This window comes from Pteropus alecto, unplaced genomic scaffold, assembly GCF_000325575.1.
Source record: "Pteropus alecto unplaced genomic scaffold, ASM32557v1 scaffold21, whole genome shotgun sequence".
In the NCBI taxonomy this organism is placed as follows: domain Eukaryota; kingdom Metazoa; phylum Chordata; class Mammalia; order Chiroptera; family Pteropodidae; genus Pteropus; species Pteropus alecto.
The window spans coordinates 13,239,323-13,261,506 of NW_006436282.1; the positions used below are offsets into that span (position 1 = coordinate 13,239,323).

At 31.8% G+C, this 22,184-nt stretch overlaps 2 protein-coding genes across 2 annotated transcripts in view; both read left to right on the plus strand.

Moving 5' to 3' along the window:
- HDAC9 (histone deacetylase 9) overlaps positions 1–22,184 on the plus strand; it is a 298,491-nt gene that overhangs the window by 154,607 nt on the left and 121,700 nt on the right. The window lies entirely within an intron of this gene.
- Positions 8,361–22,184, plus strand: part of LOC112479728 (BTB/POZ domain-containing protein KCTD5-like) — a 41,680-nt gene continuing 27,856 nt past the window's right edge. The window contains 1 exon segment of the mRNA XM_025046805.1: positions 8,361–8,608. Within this exon segment, the coding sequence (XP_024902573.1) occupies positions 8,361–8,608 (248 nt within the window).

The window sequence follows — 22,184 nt, forward strand, 5'->3', positions numbered from 1 at the left end:
TAGTGTTTTACTCTGTTCTGTTTTTAAAGGGCACTCTACGAATTGATTTATTGTCTAAGAAAATAACACCACAAGTAGGGAAATTGTTAAGGAAGCTTTTCACTGGAACATTTCCTTCATACTCCCTTTTGATATGTTTACCTTGTTTTATAGGTTTACTTTTGTTAAACTAGTTAAAGATTCATTGTATTAAGACCCCTTTAATATGGATAATCCAGATTGACCTAGAATCTTTGTGGAGTTTTTTTCTATTAAATATTTATATTTCTAAATCTGAGGTATTTTAAAGTGTAGTATCCTGTTACAAATGAGATTCAGCAGTTTTGCCAAATGTAGACATTGTACAAATGTATGTTATTGGCACGTGTTGTTTACATTTTGCTGTGACATTTAAAAATATTTCTTTAAAAAAGGTTACTGATAAAGATACATTATCCTTTTTTAAAAAGTCTCCATTGAAATTAAATTAACATAACTAGAAGTTAGAAAGTTTAAAATTTTCCATATAATGAAAGTCCTTCTGATAATTTGACAAACAGCTATAATAGGCAACACTTCCTATTACCAACATATTTTGGTTAGTCTATTCCTTCATATTAAAATGACTTTTTGTCAGTTGTTTTTGCATTAAAAATATGGCATTCCTAGCATAAAATTGTATATTTTTTCCATCTCATAAATATACATTTTCTTTAAAGTCTTTTTTTCAATCTAATAAAAAAGGGATAGTGCATCTTTTAAAATACATTTTATTTGGGGAGGAACATGTGGCTGAGCAGACTTTTGTATATTACTTAAAAGATATGTAATCACAAACAAAAAAAACCCCTATTTTTTATAATGTCATTTGAGAGAGCTTCATCAGTACAGTTGGTGGACGTTAATTGTTTGAATTTGATAGTCTTTGAATTTAATCAAGAAACTACCTGGAACCAGTGAAAAGAAAAGCTGGACTTAATTTTAGAACTAATTGATAATTGTCTCTTTTAAAATCTACTGTATTTATTATAATTTACACCCTTAAAGGTGATATCTTGTTTTGTGTTGTAAATATATTGTTTGTATGTTTCTCTTCTTGCCTTCTGTTATAAGTCTCTTCCTTTCTCAAATAAAGTTTTTTTTAAAAGATCCCCTTTCATACATATGGCTTTGTGTAAACTTGATATATATAATCGAATTAGAAGCTCATGCACTAGGTTTCATATACCAAAATATACTGCCATTCTTTGTTGAAACAAGAAAATAAAGATATTTTGAACAGTTACTTTTAATACCATTAAAAATAATAAATCCAACAATAATGATTTAAAACTATTTCTATCACCATTATCAAATAGCAAACATAAAATTTGTTGCATTTACATTTCCCCAGTGTGGCCTTTTCATGATGTTATCTTTGATACCAACTTCTAAATATAAAATTTTATATAAATAGATGTCAGTTCCTAACTTTGAACAACTTAAAAGATTATTTTTAAAAAGGTTAGTATAATCCCTCGAATATACCAAGCACTCAATAGATATTAAAATGAATAATTTTTCATTATTCTAATGGTTATATCTATTACAGGAGAGCCTGACCTACGAATATAAAGTGACAATACGTAAATTTAAAAAGAAAAGAGTAATTCCCTTATATGGAAACAATTATAATACTAGCATGAAAAACAGGAAGCCTGACTCAGAATAAGGGAACTAGACATACAGATCCCACAGTCTTCGATGTACCTTGTTCCTCTTCTAGTCAGCTGCTGGCCAAATTTATCAGTCAGTACTTTATAATATGTTGCTGCGTATTTGGTTCAATAGGTTAATAATATTTGTTTTATATTCTTTGATTCCCTTAATCTAAATTTTAGTAGTGTCATACAAATTAAAGTTACTCTAAGTCACAACAATATTGCACTACATTGTTAAGAATACTAGAGCTGATATCACTGACTATTACAAAATGGATCATCATTCCATAATGTCATTAATTTGATGACTTGGTCAGAATTGTGGAAATACCATTGATATTAGTCATAATACCCCAAAATTGCCTATGGACTATAAAATTATAAGATTAACTTAGTACTAGAGACCCTCGAAAAAGAGTTGGAGGAATCAATTAGGTAATGGTTGTACACTGTATATCTGATTTCTAAAATGTAAAGTGGCCATTTTAATAAAAACCACCAATGTTAGGTTAGAAACTTTTTCTTTAGAAAAATAGTTTTTGCCAGGACTTGCATAAATAACTATTAGATTTTTCACTTGTGGCAGTAAAAAATGGTCCTATCTTACATGAAGGTGGCTGCTGAAGTGGAGGTTGCTACAATTCATAAATTTGAAAAAGACAGTTTTTAAGAAATTTTTGTTTTTTTTCCTGAAGGATGTTAAAAAAGAATTCAGACACTATACATTTTTGTTGAAACCTAGTATTCAACAGTTATATAGGAAGACAACAGTAGGTTTTTTTTTTTTTTTTTTTAATTTAACATTTCTTTGTGATTTTTTTTCAATAATGGAAGCATGCAATTGTGGGTATATAATTGTGGGTTAACAGTGATAAATAATCGAGGTCTTCAAATTATAACCAATTATAATCAGGAACTTGGAATGCAAGAGGAGTTTCAAAGGTAGATTGCCTTTACTTTTATAATTGATAATTTTAAAAGGAAAGTATGGGAGGGCAATCAAAGAAACTGGGCAAATAAAACAAGATGTTGGGAATGTGTTTTTTCAGACCTTATCAATTTATAAAGGTTTCTATTCTCATTTTATAATAACTTCTTTGAGGCCTATAAACTAAGGGGTTTAGACAATGAAACTTTAGGGTGCCATCTGGATTTACAAAAAGACTTTTACTTTTAACTATTGCAAACATACAATGTGTACCATGTATTGTTTTAAGCACTTTATACCTATTTGTTCCTTTAGTCCTCACAACAACCTTATGCTGTAGGTATTACTGTCTCATTGTAGACATGAGAGCTCTGTGGGGCACAGAAAAGTCAAATTAGGTCAAGGTCACCCAGTAAGTGATAGTCTAGCTCTATTTTGAACCCAGACATTCAAGCACCAGAGTCCTTGTGCTCAACCTTTACCACCAGTTTATATTTGTGCAACAATTCTATTTACATATCCTGGTTTATTAAATTATTAATACTTTATTTTACCTACATCTCTCTCCCTCCCTTCCCCCCACCCCCTCTCTCTGACCATCAGCATTTCCAAACTGTTTTAACTCAATTTTCTCTTTTAAACATTGCTAGAAGTTAGAAGATTAGGACTCTTTCTAATTCAGAGAGATCTAATTTTTGTATACATTGTGTTCAACCATTTCGAATCGTGAAAATTTGTGAGTTTCTTTTTCTGACGAGAGCCAGTCCTGGGATTGGGTGATAAGAGTGACTGCACTTGGAATTAACTTTTAAGAGACTCTACTTTCTAAGCCATTAGGATGCTGCCTTTTAAAAACTTTTTGACCTATCAAAGAAGCACTTGATAATCATCATTTCGACCTAAAGTAGTCTGTATAAAACTTTGTAAAAAGGAAAAATAGGGACATTTGTTCTAGACTTCCTAGGTGGTTTTCCAATAGAAAGGTATGTAAAAATCCTCTTGGAGGAAGCTGTTGACGATTCAGATTCTGACCACAATCCCAAGACTCTGATTCTGTTGTCCTGACAGGGAGCCCAGGAATTTACATTTTTTCAAGCCCTTTTGGAAAATCTGATTTAGAAACAGTGCTCTGGAATGGCCAGGAGTCCTAAACCACTTCCTGAAACATGGCCTGATTTTTCATAGCTTTTACCTAGGATGCTTAGGGTCTCTCTCTGATTCATAGTTTTCAAAATAGAATATCTCATATTTCTTGTATATTTGTCTGTTCCATCAGCATTGTAACTCAACTATAGGTTATTCTCTGTGTATTTGCTATTACTTCTTTGATAATATTTGTCCTTTTTGCTTATTTTTCTCTACTAATTTAATAATTTGTTAGCCTACTTATAGAGTATTAATTCTCCAAGACTTGGCAAATTATATTTCTTCACAACTGAGCTATTTCTTGTATGTTGTTTTGTGTGTGTGTGTGTGTGTGTGTGTGTTTATTGAGATAGAATTCATATAACACAATTCACCATGTTAATCATTTTAAAATGTACAACATTAACTCAAATCACATATCAATTAAGCAGTCACTCCTCATTCTCAATCTAATATTCTTTATATCTCTATGGATTTACCTATTTCATATAAATGAAATCATACATTATTTGGCCTTTCATATGTCTGGCTTCTTTCACTTTGCACAACATTTTCAATGTTCATCCACATTATAGCATGTATCAGTATTTCATTCTTATCGCTGAATAATATTTCATTGTCTATCTATACTACGTTTTGATCAGTTGATGGACACTTGGATTATTTTCATTTGGGGACTATTATGAGTAATGCTGCTATGAACATTCCCGTATGACTTTTTGTGTTAACATATGTTTATAATTCTCTTGAATATGTACCTAGGAGTAAAATTGCTGAGTCAATTAGTGACTTAAACTTTTGAGGAACCACTTAATGTTTTACACAGTGACCTATTATACATTCCCACTAGCACTGTATGAAAGGTTCCAATTTTTCCGCATCCTCTCCAGCACTTGTTATTTTCCTTTTTTTTTGGTAGCTATTTTAGTGGATGTGAAATACTAGCTTGTTTTGATTTCTGTTTCACTAATGACTAATGATGTCGACCATCTTTTCATTTACTTATTTTATTTACTCATTTACTTTATTTACTTATGTATCTTCTTTGGAGAAATGTCTGTTGAAATCCTTTTCATTTTCAAATTGGCTTGCTTGTCTTTTTGCTGTTGAGTTGTAAGAGTTTTTAAATATATCCTTGATACAAGACCATTATCAGATGTATGAGTTGCAAATATTTTCTCCCTTTCTGTGGGTTGCCTTTCACTTTCTTGTTAGTGTTCTTTGATGCACAAACACTTTAAATTTTGTCAGTCTAATTTAGCTATTTTTTTTCTTTTGTTGCCTATGCTTTTGGTGTCATATTTAAAGAACTGTTGCCTAATTTAGTGTCACAAAGGTTTACACCTACGATTCCTTGTAAGAGTATTAGCATTTACTTTTAGGTCCATGATCCATTTTGAGTTATATACATTGTTTTTTAAATATTATTCCATGCATTTGAGTTATTTTTGGAGAGTTAAAGACTTAGTAATTGTTGGACTCCATTTTCTCATACATCAGCTCTGTTTTCCTTATTTCCTTATTTTGGTCTTGCTTTTCTGCCTTTACTGTTGCTATTTCTCATTGCTTCTCAGTTTTTGATTGTTTCTTTTTTTATTCCCAGGGAGTCATTTAAATGCTGCCATCTTGATGTTTATTATATCCAATATAAACTTTAAAAAAAAATAAGTTTATTTTTCATTAAATAAATGCCTTATTTTCTGGTGATCTTTAAAAACTAAATCTGAGTTATTTTACATTTATATGGTTTTAAAATTCTACCCTGGTTACCTATTTTGATTTATGTCTAATTTGCACTTATGTTTCATGTTGAACTAAATTAGAACTAATGAACTAATAATCTTTGCTTTGAACTTTGTGCATCTGTTGACAGAATTTCTGCAAAGACTCCTATATTTGTCAACCGTATTGTATCTACTGAGAATTTTAAATGCGGCTGGTATGAATTGAGATATGCTTTAAGTGTAAAATACACACCAGATTTCAAAGATATATTATAAAATATATATTAATATCTAAGTGACTAAGATATATATTGATTACATATTAAAATGATATTTTGAATACATTAGGATATATCATAGCATTATTAAAATTGATCTTAACTGTTTTCTTTTACTTGTTTAATGTGACTATTATAATATTTAAGATTGTGTATGTGGCTTGCAATTTGTGGCTCACATATCTTCTACTGCAGAATGCTGCTTTAGATCATCTTCCTCCCTTTTTACATTATGTTAATAGATCCCTCACTGCATCATTTTGGAAATAAATGGGCTATGAAACCTAAATAATTAATATTTGCTCTTTCCAATATCTTTCTGTTGCTGTTACTTGACTTAACATAGAAACATAAAATGTTAGTTTTGGAAGAGATCTGTGGCATCTTAATGGTTTAAGGGTTTAAATATTTCTTCTCTACCTTAAAGGCAATTCAAAATCTATCAAATATTTTATCAATACTATCAGTTGTAAAGACAATTCAGTTATTGCTTCACTCTCATCTCAGAGTTAGTAAATGCATCATCTGTAAAATGTTCTGTTTTGTTTGTTTGTTTGTTTCCCCAGCTTTTCATTTCTGTCAGTGGAACCACCATATAGACACTGGATAAATTATCATGAAATCATCATTGATTATCTTCTCTTCTTTAGCTCTTATAAGCAGTTGATGCTCTTAATTCTGATTTCAAGTCATTTTCTCTTTGGCTCTGCTTTCCCTAGTCACTACTTTAATTAATACTAAAATTTATTCTTTTATCATTGCAGTAGCCTCTTTCCATATCATTGTGATCTTTATACTGATTCAGTTAACTTACCGTAAAATACCAATACAGTTTTTCCATTCTTTAAGGCAGAACCTACAATATCTCATTATCTTCCATGTTGTTTCATCTGAATGATATCACCAAGTTTCAGCCCTAATAATTCGACCTTTATACTCTGACAAAGCACTCATCTCTTCCAGTCTAACTTAATCACTTACCATATGCAGCAAATTTTCAACTAGGGGTTCCAATCTCCTGAGTTTCATCAAGCTTTTTCCCTATCTGGAAAGACTTTAACTTCCTTTTCCAAACCCTCCTCTGGTTTTCTCCTTTAAGCCATCTCTGATTTCTCCAACATACCTAAACTCTTCAATCAACTTGGAATCAATTCCATACAAATCACCATGTAATTTTTCTTTAATCATGACCTGTGTGTCATTGTATCTTTTTTGCCTTTCGAAGCCAGGCAAAGTAGATTACGCAGTGTTTCTAGCACTGCACAAGGAATCTGTGAAGTGCTCAATTAAACTTAATTCGAATGACTTTTTTTTTACGTTTCTCTTATTCATATTTCTTAACAGCTAATGTATATTTTCTTTCATACTGTGATTACAGGCTCACTTTTGTTTTCTATGTGAAATGTAGAATCATATTTGTTGGACTATTATGCTGAATTTCCCCATTAGTAATATTTTCTTTAAGTTGGCTCGAGTAATAAGAGTTGCTATTTAATTTTCATTTCAGCCAGGGGTAAATGATGGAAATTGTTTTCTTGATGAATTTGTTATTTGACATTATCAAAACTAAATTGAGTTTTTATCATTTATATTATATATGAATCTTCAATTACTTCTATTGTAATATCTGATACATTTTTCGATAAAAATATAGCATATCAAATAATTTTCATGGTCTCTTTAGTGTATTAATTTTTCTACACCCATGTATTCTATAGATAATTTTTGAAAGTTGGAGCTGGGACAGAAGACAAAATGATTTATAGTAATCTTAGAAAGTGAATCGACCTCATCTTTGTGCATATTTAAATAAAACTATTACTGGACATGGAAATTAATGTGTTGTTTTGACTACATATGCACAAGCCTTGAACAGTGGCATTTCTTATTGTCTTTGAGATCCATGTGTGGAACTACCTTACAGATGTATCTGCCTAGTAGTTACAGTGCTGATCCTATAGCCAGACTTCAGGAGTTCCTACTTCATCATCTATTAGCAACTCAACCTGGAGCAAATTACTTCATTCTGCCCAGCCTCAGTTTACTCGTTTGTTAAATGTGCTTAACACTTGTAATTTTTAATTTGGGGTATTGTGAGGTTTAAATGGATCAATGCATGTAAATAATATCGTATGTGGTAGCAGAATTGGGCAGAATGAAAAATTAGCAGTTGCTATTAATATCATTATTAATAACGTTACCAGTAACTTCCTGGAACTTTAGGAAATTTCTTCTTGGTGAGAACTTGTCTCACATTCAATTTGACTTTTTAATAATGAATAACTCGATCTTCAGTAAATAAAAATCCGCCCCTAGAAAAGTGCTTCCCCACCTTTTCATGAGCCAGCACGCACAGAAAATGCCGGTAGACACGCAGGGTAGGTCACTGAAGGAGGCCGTCTAGAATAGGATTCATCTGTAACCCTTTCCCCACTCTAGGGCAGGACTCAGGTTGGGATGTTCTTTGAGGGATTCTGGAGTACACTACTTTCTCTCGATTCCTTTTCCTTCTCCTTTACCTCCCTTAAAAAGAAGCCCCAATTTTCTTTTTTTAAATCAGATTTCGACTAAGGAATCATCAAATTTAAACCAACTATATGTATGAATGATCAACGTGATCTTCACTCCAAAGAATAAATTAAGAAAATATATTGATCAGGGTCAGGACCTACGGATAAGCGCTGTCTACGCTCAGCTCTCCTCTAAAGTTAATGCCCACGCCATTATCAGCAGCCAAGCTGTCAATCAGGAAGCAGAACTCAGAAAATTGGCCTTTCCTGTAGCCTACAAGGAATTCTGTTACCACATCAGTATTGGGCTCTGTCTGTTTTTTGGAGTCAGCATGAAAGAAAGGTGCAGATGCTCCTTGACTTACAATGGGGTTATGTCTCGATAAACATAAATTGAAAATAGCTTAAGTCAAAAGTGCATTTAACACTGCATTATAGAGTATAGAGTGCTTACCCTCGTGATCACTGCTCACGGCTGTTGCCCAGCATCTCGCGAGAGTATTCTGTTCCATTTCCCTAGCCCAGGAAAGAATCAAAATTCCAAGTGTGGTTCCTACTGAATTCATATTGCTTTCCTACCATCATAAAGTCACAAAATCGTAAGTCAAACCATCATAAATTGGGGACTGTCTGTACTAAATTTTTCTGTGTCTGCTTTTTAACAAATGCTCAGAAGCTTTCTTAGTGGGGGTAGGGTTTTTTTTTTTTTTCCTATCTCCAGTTTGGTGAATATCAAAGTGGTTCCAACTGGGAACAAGAAATCCTACAATGATTTCTTGGTTTTAAGTAAATTACTCCCCGATTTTGAATAGTCATCAGTCCTCCATTACCTTCATTTAATATGATAAAGAATAAGCTTACTTCACATTATATTTTTAGCATCTTACTCATGTTTTGGTCATGATGGTGGTGATATCAAGTCTCTATAGTTTATGAATTAAAGTAAATTTAACAGTTTTCTGGTACATATTTTAAACGGTTTGATATTTGCTTTATTGCTTGAGACATCTGACAAAATGGTGAAAATATTCAACTTGATTCCTTTATTTTTATTTTCTTTACCCCGTATAAATTTTAAGTATCTCTATATACTTTATACCTTTTTATATGCACAATGGTTAGTTGTTACTCAAAATAATATTCTTCTAGAAATGGAAATAGGTAAAAAGAAATATTTTCCCAGAAAGAGTTCCCTGCTCCTTTTTAATGAGGTCCCACTTGCACCCCACTCCCCACTAAGCCCCGGGCTAACAACCATTCACCTCTTTTCTGTTGCTATGCATTAGTTTTGATTTTTCTAGAATTTCATCTATATCATATAAAAAGAGTCTGTGATATCTTCTGTCTAGATTTTTTTTTCAGTCAGAAAATGCTTCTAGATTCATCCAAGTGTGTATCAGTAATATGGTTATTTATATTGCTGGATAATGTCCCATTATATGTATGTGACACAATTTGTTTACATATTCATCTACCAATGAAAATTTTGGTTATTTCCAGGTGTGGGTGATTACGAGTAAAGCTGCTCTGAATATTCTATACCAGTCTTAGTAGACATTTGTCTTTTTGTCTTTATTTCTTTTGGGTAAATATCTAGAAGTATAACTGTTGAGTTGTATGCTAAGTGTTTGTTTAACTTTCTAAGAAACTGCCAAATTATTTTTTGCCTCAACAATGTATTTAGAGTTCCTGTTACCAACACTTGGTATTATCAGATATTTTTTAACTTTATGCATTCTAGTGGATATGTAGTAGAATCTCATTTGTTTTTATGTTGTGCTTCCCTTAATGTCATCTTTTCATGTGATTGTTGGCCATTTCTATATCTTCTTTGGTAAATTGTTGATTCAGCTATGTTGCATGTTTTTTTGATTGGTGTAACATGAATTCTGGATTCAATCCATTTCTAGATATATGTGTTGAAAATATTTTCACTTAGCCCATAGCTTGTCTTTTTTTTTGAAAAGCAGAATGTTTTCATTTTGATGGGTCCCATTCTATTGAATTTTTCTTCAATTGTTAGTGCTTTAGTATCCTATCTAAGAAAGACTTGTTTCTATGTTTTCTTTGTCTAGTTTATTTTTTATATTAAAGGCAAAGCCATTTTGAGTCATGTAATTTTGTGTAGGATGTAAAGAAAGACTGAGTTTCATTATCTTACAAAGGTACCCAAATTTTTCAGCACCAGTTTTTGATAAGATTATCCTGTTCCTTTGAATTATTCTGGTGCCATTTTTAGAAATCAGTTGAACATATGTGTGAGCAAATTTCTGAACTCTTCCTTTAATTTCATTGCTCTAGATGTTTAACTTTGCACCAGTACTATGGAATGTGAATTGCTATTGATTTATAGCAACTTTTAAAATCAGGTGGTAAATTTTTCTGTTTGTTTTTAAGATTTTCTTAAAAAGGTTTTTGGCAACTTGATTATGATTTGCTTTAATGCAGTTTTCTTTGTATCCTGCTTTGGTTCACAGAGCTTCTTGTGTCTGTGGATTTGCACTTTTTATTGTTTTTGGAAAATGTGACATTGTTTCTTCTATTATTGTTTTTTTTTTTCCTTTTCTTTTGGGACTCCAGTTATACTTAGAGTAGACTGCTTGATATTGTCTCACCAGTCTGTAAGTCTCTGTACACAATTTTTTTCTTCTCTTTTTTCTCTCTCTGTTTCAGTTTGTATAGTTTCTATTGCCATATTCATCTTTTCTTCTAGTGGATAAACTTCTTTAATTCACATCCAAAAAATTCTTCAAGATATTGTACTTTTCAGACCAAGGCATTTCATTTGTTTTTTAAAATATATTTTCCATTTGTATCCTCCTTATATTTGTGCTTCCTTTAAGTCCTTGAATATATTTATAATATGCACATAGTCCTTTTCTGCAGATTCTACTGTCTCTGACTTTCTGTGTTTGCTACTACTGCTTAATTTTTCTCTTGAATATTGTTCTTGTTTTCCTGCTCTTTTTAATTTCTAGTAAATTTTTATTAGACACCAGACAATTTAAATTTGTTGTCTTTCTTAAAAATTATTGATCACTTTGAGCATTTCAAAACGATTTTAAGTTTTGTCAGGGCAGGTCTATAGTAGCCTTGACTCTCAACCCGGATTCTTTCTCTCACACACTTATCTGTGAGTTTTCTGGGCCTCCACTGAATGTCCTCTTGGTGTTTACAGGGATGGATGACCTCAATGATTTATCAGTCTTAGCCTAGAGCCCTGGGGCAAGAATGAGGAGAGAGAGAGACGGGATTCAGTAAAAGTGTGAAGAGATAATTACATCTATTGGGGAGGAGAGCTGGCTAAGCACATTCTTAGGCCTGGTTTCACATTAGAAGCAAGTCACTTACTGGCTCCTGCCAAGTTACTTCTTCTGTAGAGCTTGACGATTATCTCCTAGGCTTTGAATTTCTTGGATTTTGGTTAACTTTACATTCAGATTTTAATTCTGAAGGAAGACATGGGGAAATAAACATTAATAATTGCTTATTGATTTCTGGCACAGTACACAAACAAACTGAACAGGCATTACTAACCCATGTGTATTGGATGACATTTTGTCATCCTACAATTATATGGGATTAACTGACTAGTTCAGAATATTGACTAGTTCTCAAAAACTTTTCAAATATCAGTTTAAAAGTTAGATTCTCTTTCTCTCTCTCTCTCTCTCCCCTCCCGCCCCCGCTTCACACACACATTGAACTTCCACAAATTGGGTGTGTTTTTGTAGTAAAAGATTACATATACTATAGTTTTATTAAATTATGGTCCATTAAGTCAACTCTTTCATATAGTAAGAAATAATAAATCTAATGAAAATTCTTAAATTCAAGTTAGAAAAGCATGAATAATGGAATATTTGTAATATCTGAATACTGGCTACCATAAATGTAATTTTTACCAAAAAATATTGAGTACCACTTGCATTTTATATATTATGTTACATATTTGAAATATATTCTGTTAAATATTTCTGTTTAAACAGATTAGCCATGGTCTGCACTGATTCTGAATCTTCTGTGTCTCTAAGTTAAGAATACCTTGCAACCTTCTAATTTGAGATCCTTAAGATTTTTATTTTTCCATCATAACGCTTCTTTATCTAAGATGACAATTACTATTTCATAGTCCCTATTCTTTACATTGGAAATCAATGCTAATGAAAACCATGATTGATAAAAAATGAGTAGCACCTACCAACCCAGGGAAATCTAGAAACATGAGGTATGGATATATTTAAAATAATGTTATCTTAAATAAAAAACCTAGAACTACAGTGGCTAACTTAGAGAAAATTATGTTATTGAGTGAGAAATTGTGGGGAGCATAGGAGAAGAGTTTTCTCAAGAGATTCCAAAGGCTTTACGCATTATTTTCCAATTTATCTCTTAATTTTCAGTTGGGTAATGTGGAGATAGGATATAAAAGTGGTGGAAAATGAGCAGTAGATTTTAACTCCTACTAAGGAGTGTTGAAGTTTGATTTAATTTGGTATAGAAATGTATCCTTAAAGCAATCAGAATATTGGCTTAAGTTAAAGTTTTGATAATGCTTGAGAGAGTGGGGAACATTTCTTTTTCATTCTTTTTTTTAATTCCTGTGGGCTTTTGGATGGCTCTTGAAGTGAATTAGGAAGTTCTCAGACATTTGGCTTTAAAGTCCAGGCTCAGGGAGTTTATGTGGATGTGCAGCTTCTGATTCTTGAATGTGTGTTGATACTGTATATTTTTTAATGGTTACATTTTTCCTTGACTAGTATAAAAGATTTACTGTTACAGTTTGCGTGTGGCCAGGCAGTGGCATATGGAAAAGCTGTTTCCTGCTATTTAATTTAATTAGCCCAATCACGTGCCAGCCTTCGGGCATGTCACTCTGGACCTCTGAGGCTCTTTGTCTGTCAAAGAGATGGACAATATCTTGGCTTTGTTTGGTTGCTGGGCATGCTGCAGATAAAACCACTGAAATTCTGACTGTTTGTTTAACCAAATCTTTGCAATTTTACCATTTGGCTTTGATTTTCTTTTACCCAAAAAAGATGACATTTTGGCTTTGGGAAGGTGAAAAATAAAAATTGAGGATTTGAAGAAGAGCTGTTGCTCTTTGTGGTTTAATATGGTATTGAGAATGTTATCATTTTCTAATCAGAAATTGTAGTTTGTTATTACTTGTTAGTAGCAACTGAAGACAATCATCATTGAATCATTTTAACCCTAACTTAGCTGACAAACTGTCATTTTAAATCAAGCCTCCTTTTTTGGTTTATGTATATATTTAATGTGATTTTCTTCATCTGGACAAATCTCTAAATTTTTCAGTAAATTTATTGTTGAAGAAGATGATATTTTATATTATATTTTGGATGAGAATATTTTAGTTTTGTTTTCATAGAAAACAGGAGCTAACACATTTAGTAACTTTAAGAATTGTTTTCAATATTTTAATCTTTCTTTCAAGGCCAAAAACATTTTTAAATTTTTAAATTTTTCAATGATTTGTTCAAATTTTAATAATTCTCTATTTATATTTAAGTTGCTATTATATTCCTAATATTTTTCAAGCTTTAACATTGGTGAAGAATATTTGAAAAGAAACATTAAAAAGTGTATTCTGCAATTTAGCAATCTAATTTGCAGTGAAGACTTCTGCCTAAATTTCTAGCCGAATTAATAGCAACTTCCTTGAGTCCAAGTGACTTGTCTAAGGTGATAAACTTATTTGAATATCCACATTTGAAATTAGATGTTCCAGATTTAAGACTCTTAATTAACTTAGACACATACACAGTTTAGAACTTCAAGAAGTTGCATGTGGACTTAATAATGCACTGAGAGAGTTAAATTAAAGCACACAGAACATCTAGTCAGTGTGGACTGCTGTGTTAGGTGCCAAGATATAGCCTTAGCTTCTGACATCTCTCGGCCTTTGGAACAACCCATGGGACCTACACTGAATAAATGATAATCAATCTCAGAGGAGTTACCCTTTTTCTAAAGCTATTAGATCTACTACTTTTCAATGTTAGGAATTTTTAAGAGAATTATTGCAGATTTGTCTTTGATAGAATTTATGAAAAAGATCCTTACCTTTGATCAATTTTTAATTAAAAAAACGTTGAGGTAAAAGGAAATTAAAACCTAAATATGTAAATCTCCTTAACCAACGTAATTCTTAAATATGTTACATTCATAATACAGATATTTATAAAGCTCTCATAGTTAGTATGGCTGCCACAAGCCATGCAAAGTATAAATCTCATTAAGAATCTATGAGCTGCATGGATTTTGTGTTTTGTTTAATGGCAAGCAAACATCAACAACAAAGTGAAAGTTAATTCTTTTATCTTCTAATGTTTTTCACTATCAGTTCTTCAGTGTAATTGTACTTAAATCTTCAATCATTAATTCTATTTTCAGATTCATTATTCTATAGTTTTTTATATATGGTTAATTTTTTATTTTTATATTCTTTTAAATGTATGTTTAAAGTGTGATATTTCCAAGAGCACACACACCACCACCATGCATTAATTTTCGAATGAAGTAATACCTATTTAAGAAAATTCACTTTGCTTCTACCTTTTTAAGAATGAATATATTGTTAATACGAGAGACACCCACCTTCTCTACAGAAAATAAACTTATGGCAGAAATTTTTCATATAGTAATTTTTTTATAAAGCTCTGCTTTTCAGTATTGATGTTTCATTGAAAATGTTATAACATATAACTTGACTGAGGTTTGAAATAAATTAGTAATGAGATAATAGTTAATTTAGAAATAGAAAGCTGCTTAAGATTTTTTAAAGGAAAGTGTATTCATAATTAACTTAAATGAAGATTCTTGAATATAGGTATTAAAGGGGTACAACCTGGTTTCTTCTAGAAATGTAACCATTGAAAAATTCTAATTGTTTTTCCAAAAGCTAATTTCTACGGTAAAGATAATTATGCAATTTCCAATAGATTAAAAAAAAAACAAAAACAAAAAAAAAAACAAGCCGTGGAAGAGAGTACTTATAATTAAACATGAATTAATTGGGCTTATAGCAAACATTAATCTAAATTTTCTTCACATGTCAGCTTAAATTTTATTTCATATACACTATGAGTGTGTGACAATGTGCTTAAATTGGCCAATGTCCCTCATATATTCTTTTTTTAATTGCAGTTTATTCTAATAAACAGCAATAGTTCAGACCATTTCAATAAATGTATATTGAACAAACTACATATGCCTGGGACTTGTGTGAGGGACTGAGAAGATGGGCATAGAATACCAAGAGAAATGAGGTAGCCGTATGGACTTCTAAATTTACAGTCTCTTAGATAAATGGACAGGTAAACAAATGAAGATAACATGGTGTCGTTTATGCAACCATGGTAAAAATATATATAAAGCACAAAATTTGTGTAGATCTTCACCAAAATCTTTCAGCTTCTACATTGCTGAACTATGATCAAAACCCACATCAACAGTCCAGGTTCTTTCCAATAACCATTGCTACTTGGGAGTAGAAATCAGAGTTCAGCAAAGAGTTGGGTATCTTGTCCTTCCTAAAGACTGACAGTAGAGAGAGTCTTTAGGTCCCCACATGACAGCCGCATGGCCTCAGCTGTACACTGAATTACTCTAAGAAATATCTTCCATTGATAATTAGAATAGTTGACGTTTTGTTTATTTTATGACAATGGAAAAAGATTTATCGTAGAGACTGCCTATTTCTTTTGGGAAAATTGAGAGAGCTTTTATGTTTTTTATCTCATTTGCTAAATGGAAGGATCTTGCAGGCAGAAACAAAATTTTTAATTGTCATAGTTCAGTTCTACTTGTTACAAACTGGAGTTATCAACATTTGAGTCAAAATATGGGAGCTGAGTTTTCTAAGTGTGATTTATGTTACTATGCCTCCACTTACAGAACTTTTTTATTGTAAAAAAGTATAATATAAAATTCAACATCTTAACCATCTTTAAGTGTACAGTAGTGTTAACTATATGCACAGTGTAGTACAACAGATCTCTAGAGTTCTTCATCTCACAAAACTGAAACTATACCCACCGAACAACTCCCTGTTTTCCCTTTCCTCCCCACCCCTGGTAACCACATTCTACTTTATATTTCTATAAGTTTGACTATTTTAGTTAACTCATATATGTCGACTCATGTGATATTTATTTTTTGTTACTGGCTTATTTCACTTAGCATAACGTCCTCAAGTTTTATCCATTTTGTAGTATATGACATTATTTCCAATTATTTCCATCTTTTTCTAAGATTGAATAATATTCCATTGTGTGTGTGTGTGTGCGTGTGTGTGTACGTGTGTTTTTTTTCTTTTCTTTATCCATTCATCCATCGATGAACATTTAGTTTGATTCTACCTCTTGGCTTTTGTGAATAATGCTACAATGAGCATGGGTATGCCATTCCCTCTTTGAGATCCTGTTTCCAAATTTTTTGCATATATACCAAGAAGTAGATTGCTAGATCATATGATAATTTTTTTGAGGAAACTTCATATTTGTTTTCATAGTGTATGTACCATTTTATGTTCCTGCTAACAGTGCACAAGGGCCCTAATTTCTCCATATCCTTACCAGCATTTGTTACTTTTTGTTTGCTTGTTTGTTTTGATAGTGGTCATTTATCAGGTATGAGATGATGTCTCACGTGGTTTTGATTTGCATTTCCTTGATGATTAGTGATAGTAACCATTTTTTGATATGCTGCCTGGTCATTTAAGTCTTTTACCTATTTCTTAATCAGGTTTTATTTCTTTATTGTTGTTGTTGATGTTGACTTGTAGTGGTTCACATATTTTGTATGTTAATCCCTTATTGGATATATAACTTGAAAATATTTCCTCCCATTCTGTATGTAGATTGCCTTTTCACTGTTGATTATTTCCTTTACTTCACAGAAGTTTTTAAGTTTGATAAAGTCCCATTTGACTATTTTCATTTTTGTTGCCTGTGATTATTGAACTCTTTTTAATTTTCAAGTTTAATTTACCCTAAAATAAGAGAGTAGCAATTACTAACTCATGAGGATCAGAAAAACAATTTCAATTAATTTTATTAGCAACTAAGAATTTTTATCAAAGCTATAATAAATTACTGAAAGGACTTTGATTAACTCAGAAACCAATATTTTTAGATGATTTAAAGATATCTTTTGAGCTATGTACTAATAATTGTGCTTTTCTTTTGAATGAGTAACTAGTTTTTAAATGGTGCATCTCTTAATTTTAAACATAAGATAAAGGTCCTAAAAGCTTATATAGATTATTCTTCAATGGCTTCGGAATCTTATTTTCTACCCTAAGGGACAGTTGGCTGATAAATATATATATATATGTATGTATATATACGTATATATACACTTTAACATATGTAAATATGTGTATATATGTGTCTATATATGTATGTATATATATGTAACCCAACCTGACATGAAAGATGATAAATTTTTATACTTTTTCATATGGTTTCATTCAAAATTCTAGCTAGTTAAAAAGAGGGAATTTTGAATGTTAAAAGAAAAAAATCAAATAAATGCTTATTTATTATTTTGAACCAGAATAGACAAATAGATTTTCAACTAAAGAGAGTGAGGGGGTGAGACAGGAGAAATACATTCTATGCTGAAAGATTTTTTTAAATTCTTCAGGAATGAAAATAATCTAACTAGGTTAGTCACAAAATATATGAAAAATAGTGAGTGCCAGTACTTAAAGTTTTATAGAAGGCAAGATTAAAAAAAGTACAGAACGACAAATTTTATTACTGGCATGGATGTTTGATTATGACAATAACAACAATAAAAAATATTATGTATTGAGAGTTAATTAAATGCCAAAGACCATGCCTAGCAATTTGCGTATATTATTCATCATTACATATATTTAATCATCTCTTAGTTATAAATGAAACAATAGAGGCTTCCGAAAAGTGAAACAGTTGCATAAAGACACATATCAAGAAAATGAGAAAGCTCAGATTCCACCTCCAGTCCAAATACAGAGAGACTGAGAAATGGCTCTGAGTCTCATAGTCAATTTGTAGTAATGTAACAAAGACTCAGATCTGACTCACAGACCATTGAATAAATTCGAAATATACTTCCTTCATCTGCAAATCAGAAAGCCATTTATTACTATGTTAAATTTTTCAACCATCTCTTTCTCACTCCTCCCAATTATTTTGATGAGAAGGCATTTGTACTTGTAGAAGGAAAAGTCAAAGGTGAAAATGAAAACTAATGAGTCAGGCTTCACAGTTGTGGCCCTGCTTTTTCTCTTCATACAAAATACATTCCCTACCATCTTTTAATTCTTCTATTTGACTCCAGTTCATAAAACTTAGTGCTTACAGCTTAGAAGACATTGCAAAATGTCATTTATGGGATCCTCAACTCTTCAATGCTTACTTTTCATACTTGATGTGAGATTTGCTTCATTAACTAAATTTGTTTTTTTGATTTACGATATATGTTCATCCCCTTTGCCTCTTAGTATGTGTATATAAAACACAAATTCAGATACTCACCTTGGCATAACTTCTTTACATATGGTTCAACTGTCCTTAACCTGCCCAGTGAATTGTGCAATTTTAACTCTGTATACCAATATTTATATGAAATCATTTCCTTTCTCCTGTTCGTAGTTATAGTAAAACACTAGGTTTAAAAGAAAAGTTGGAATCTTCTCTCCTTTACATGTAAAAATATTTTTTCCAGCACAGGCAATAAACTGTTCAATATATGAACTAGTAAGTAGCACTGGCTCAACTATTGTAAGTAGATATAACTTAAATAAACCTTTCATTCAACTCCCTGGCCATGCTGGTTTCCTCTATGTATATTTGCATGCAAAACCATAGACTAGTTTAAGATTCCAGAAACAACAGATATTCAAATATGTAAGATTTAATTTACAACAATATCTTTTTATAATTGATACTATCCTAGAACTCTTATTAATGAGAGAAATTTCTATATTGAGGTAAACAAGACCTGCACTATTCAAAATTAGTAACTTTTGTATTTCATTTTTACAACTCAAGGCATTTTAGTGTATATAATACATCATTATTTTGTCAACATAGCCAATATTCAGGTAGCTTTAATAATCACTGAGAAATAAAACTTGTTAGTATATAGAGAACAGATCCAAGTAGGTGACCTCAGGGGCCTGAAGGTTAATTAATGGCCTAAGATAGCCTGACTCAAAATAAATAGGAATTCAGAAAGGGAAGGAGAGGGGAAGCTGTGTATTTCTTCATGGTTTTACAGCTAGTTAGATAGATGTATTTTATTATGTTTTCTCACAAGGGAGATGTTTTTCTCCACAGTATGTTGAGGTGTGGTCTCTTGTGAGAAAGAGCATTTTACTCTTTACCTAATAAATTTTCCCCATTATCTACTATAAAGTCTGGCTAGATACTCTCTTTACTTTAGAGAGATTTTCCATAATGTAATGTGAAGGAATGAGGGGGCTCAGATTTCCGTTTATAGGCTAACTAAAAATGTGGAAACCCCCAAAACAGCCTGTTTTACTGGAAAATTGAATAAAAATAACTATATATGAGCTTATGTATACACACATACTCGTGTGTCTATGTGTGTATTTTATTTGGAGTAATTCTTTTTTCTAGTCATCACTTTGTTATTATTCTATTATTAATCCTCATAGTTCATTATCAACAAGGGTAATAAACAATAGGATTTCAAAAGCAACACCAAGAAGCATATTCGCAGACAGCAAGAAAAGATAAAAGAAAAATACTGTTGTATAAAGCTACCAGTGACACAGGAAATGCCTTTCTGTAAACTTCTAAATAACGTAGGCTTCATTTCTATCATATCTAGATACATATTTTATGAATAATATGCCTCTCCTTGTACAAAATATGATTTGCTTAACTCCGATTTCAATTACATATTTAAATCAACTATTTTAGAAATATTATATATGACCACATATAATGCTGACAAAAGCTAATTCATGAAAGGTTTCTTATTTATTTCTCATAGTTTTCATTTTCTTATTTTGATATTGAATTCTGGGTTTACTTCTTAGAGTTGGTACACCATTTTTTCCTGTTTACTTCTTTCTGAATTTCCTTCTTTCAATATACCATTACATACCCCACAAGTCTTTTCAAATAAGAGATAATTGTTGAGACAACTAGACCTACTGCTTCCACAGAAAATCTAGAAGAAGCACACATTCAGGGGAAATGTCTTTTAGTTTATTTTTAAATTGGAGCAGGGCAGAGGTCACTAGCTGAAAGGAAGTCAAAATGACAAGGACCCTAACGATTGAAAAGAAAGGTTAAGACAAGTAAATATCTTTTCATGAGACACTTGGACTGTTGTTAGCTACCTGGAGCAGACTATTTTCCATTGAAATAAATTAAAATGTCACTGATTTAGAAAAAGAAAGGAGAAGGTAGTCTAACTTAATGGAAGTCTCAATTATAGTCTACCTTAAAAGTGATTTCATTTTATTGCTTCTAAACCTGCATTCTCTCACATAAATTAAAACTAATATGTAGGAACAGCTAGATTAAAAATGCACTTCAAATTGAAAAATAACATAAACACAAACACCATTAATACCTAAAATTTTGTTTCTAGAGCATGCCAACTTCAGGGAAAAAATCCTTAATCTAGATTTTAGAAATTTTCTCTTCTAAACATTGCAACACGTTCACAATGAATACATTTTCCTCTCTCACTATGGAATAAATAGTGAGTTTAAAATAAGACACGGGAGGCAGCAGTAGAGAGATTTCAGGTACTATGGCCTCTATTAAAATTTTCAAAATTCAGAAATTTTGAATTTTCAAGTCAGGTTTCCTAATAGGACATGGCTGAGAAGCAATGTCACCAGGGTCAATGGTAATTGCTGTAGGAGACCTCAATGGTCAGAGTGGAATGATTCAAATTCAGAGAGGAAGAAAAATAATTATAACCAAAGGATCCTATCAAGAATGTTTTAGAAATGTATTAAAAGTGCTCTCACTAAAAAATAGTAGCTGATATTCTTGAAGAGATTTTCATACCAAGGGTAAAGCTTTTGTTGGTTTATGGTTTCACAGAAATTTTGGTTTTAGCCAATTTTGTGCAATCATGGTAGCAATAACGGCTAGTGCTTAGCATGATGGATTTATGGTCTATGTTTTGCTTAGAGCCATTAGGATCATGAGCAGCCTAGTTTCCTTTGATTTAAACAAGATACTGTTGATTTGGTTGGCGGTGTATTTTTCTGTGGCTATGGTTCACTTAAAATAAGGAAATAATCTACCTTGTCCAAATTTTATTAAGAAATCACATTCTTGCATACAAGAGAGGACACAAATTCCATCGTAAAGTGTTTAAGACATTCTTCCATAGGTGATTTTATCACCGTAAATCCAGATTTATTGACATCTGGTATTTCATCAAATGGCCTGAGCATCCTTGAGAAAGTTGTTGAGACAGTGACTGGAATGAGAGGCACCAGGCTTAATAAGCAGCCCTGCCAGTTCGGTTCCAGGCAGCGCATTGCTGCCTGTTTTTTACCCTTCCTGCAAGAGCTCCCTTATCTGATAGTAACTGAGGAGTTTTTAATTCATACCTCATATTTATGAAGACTAGATGTGAACTGAAGTGCTTTTAAGTTCTTGAGTATACATAGTAAGGAGACAGTAATGACAATAACATACGAAGTTGCAGAGGCTGCTATTTGCACTTATGAAACTCAAATATTTACAAATCACATCCCATAATTGTTCATAGATTGTATGATTAGACTATTGGGACATTTCATTTTTGCTTTAACTGGAAAATGGCACCTTTAAACTTTGACCCTCCTTTGTAGATTAAGGCTGAAAGGATGGCTGTGAGCATAACTTTTTAGCCAGTCCATCTCT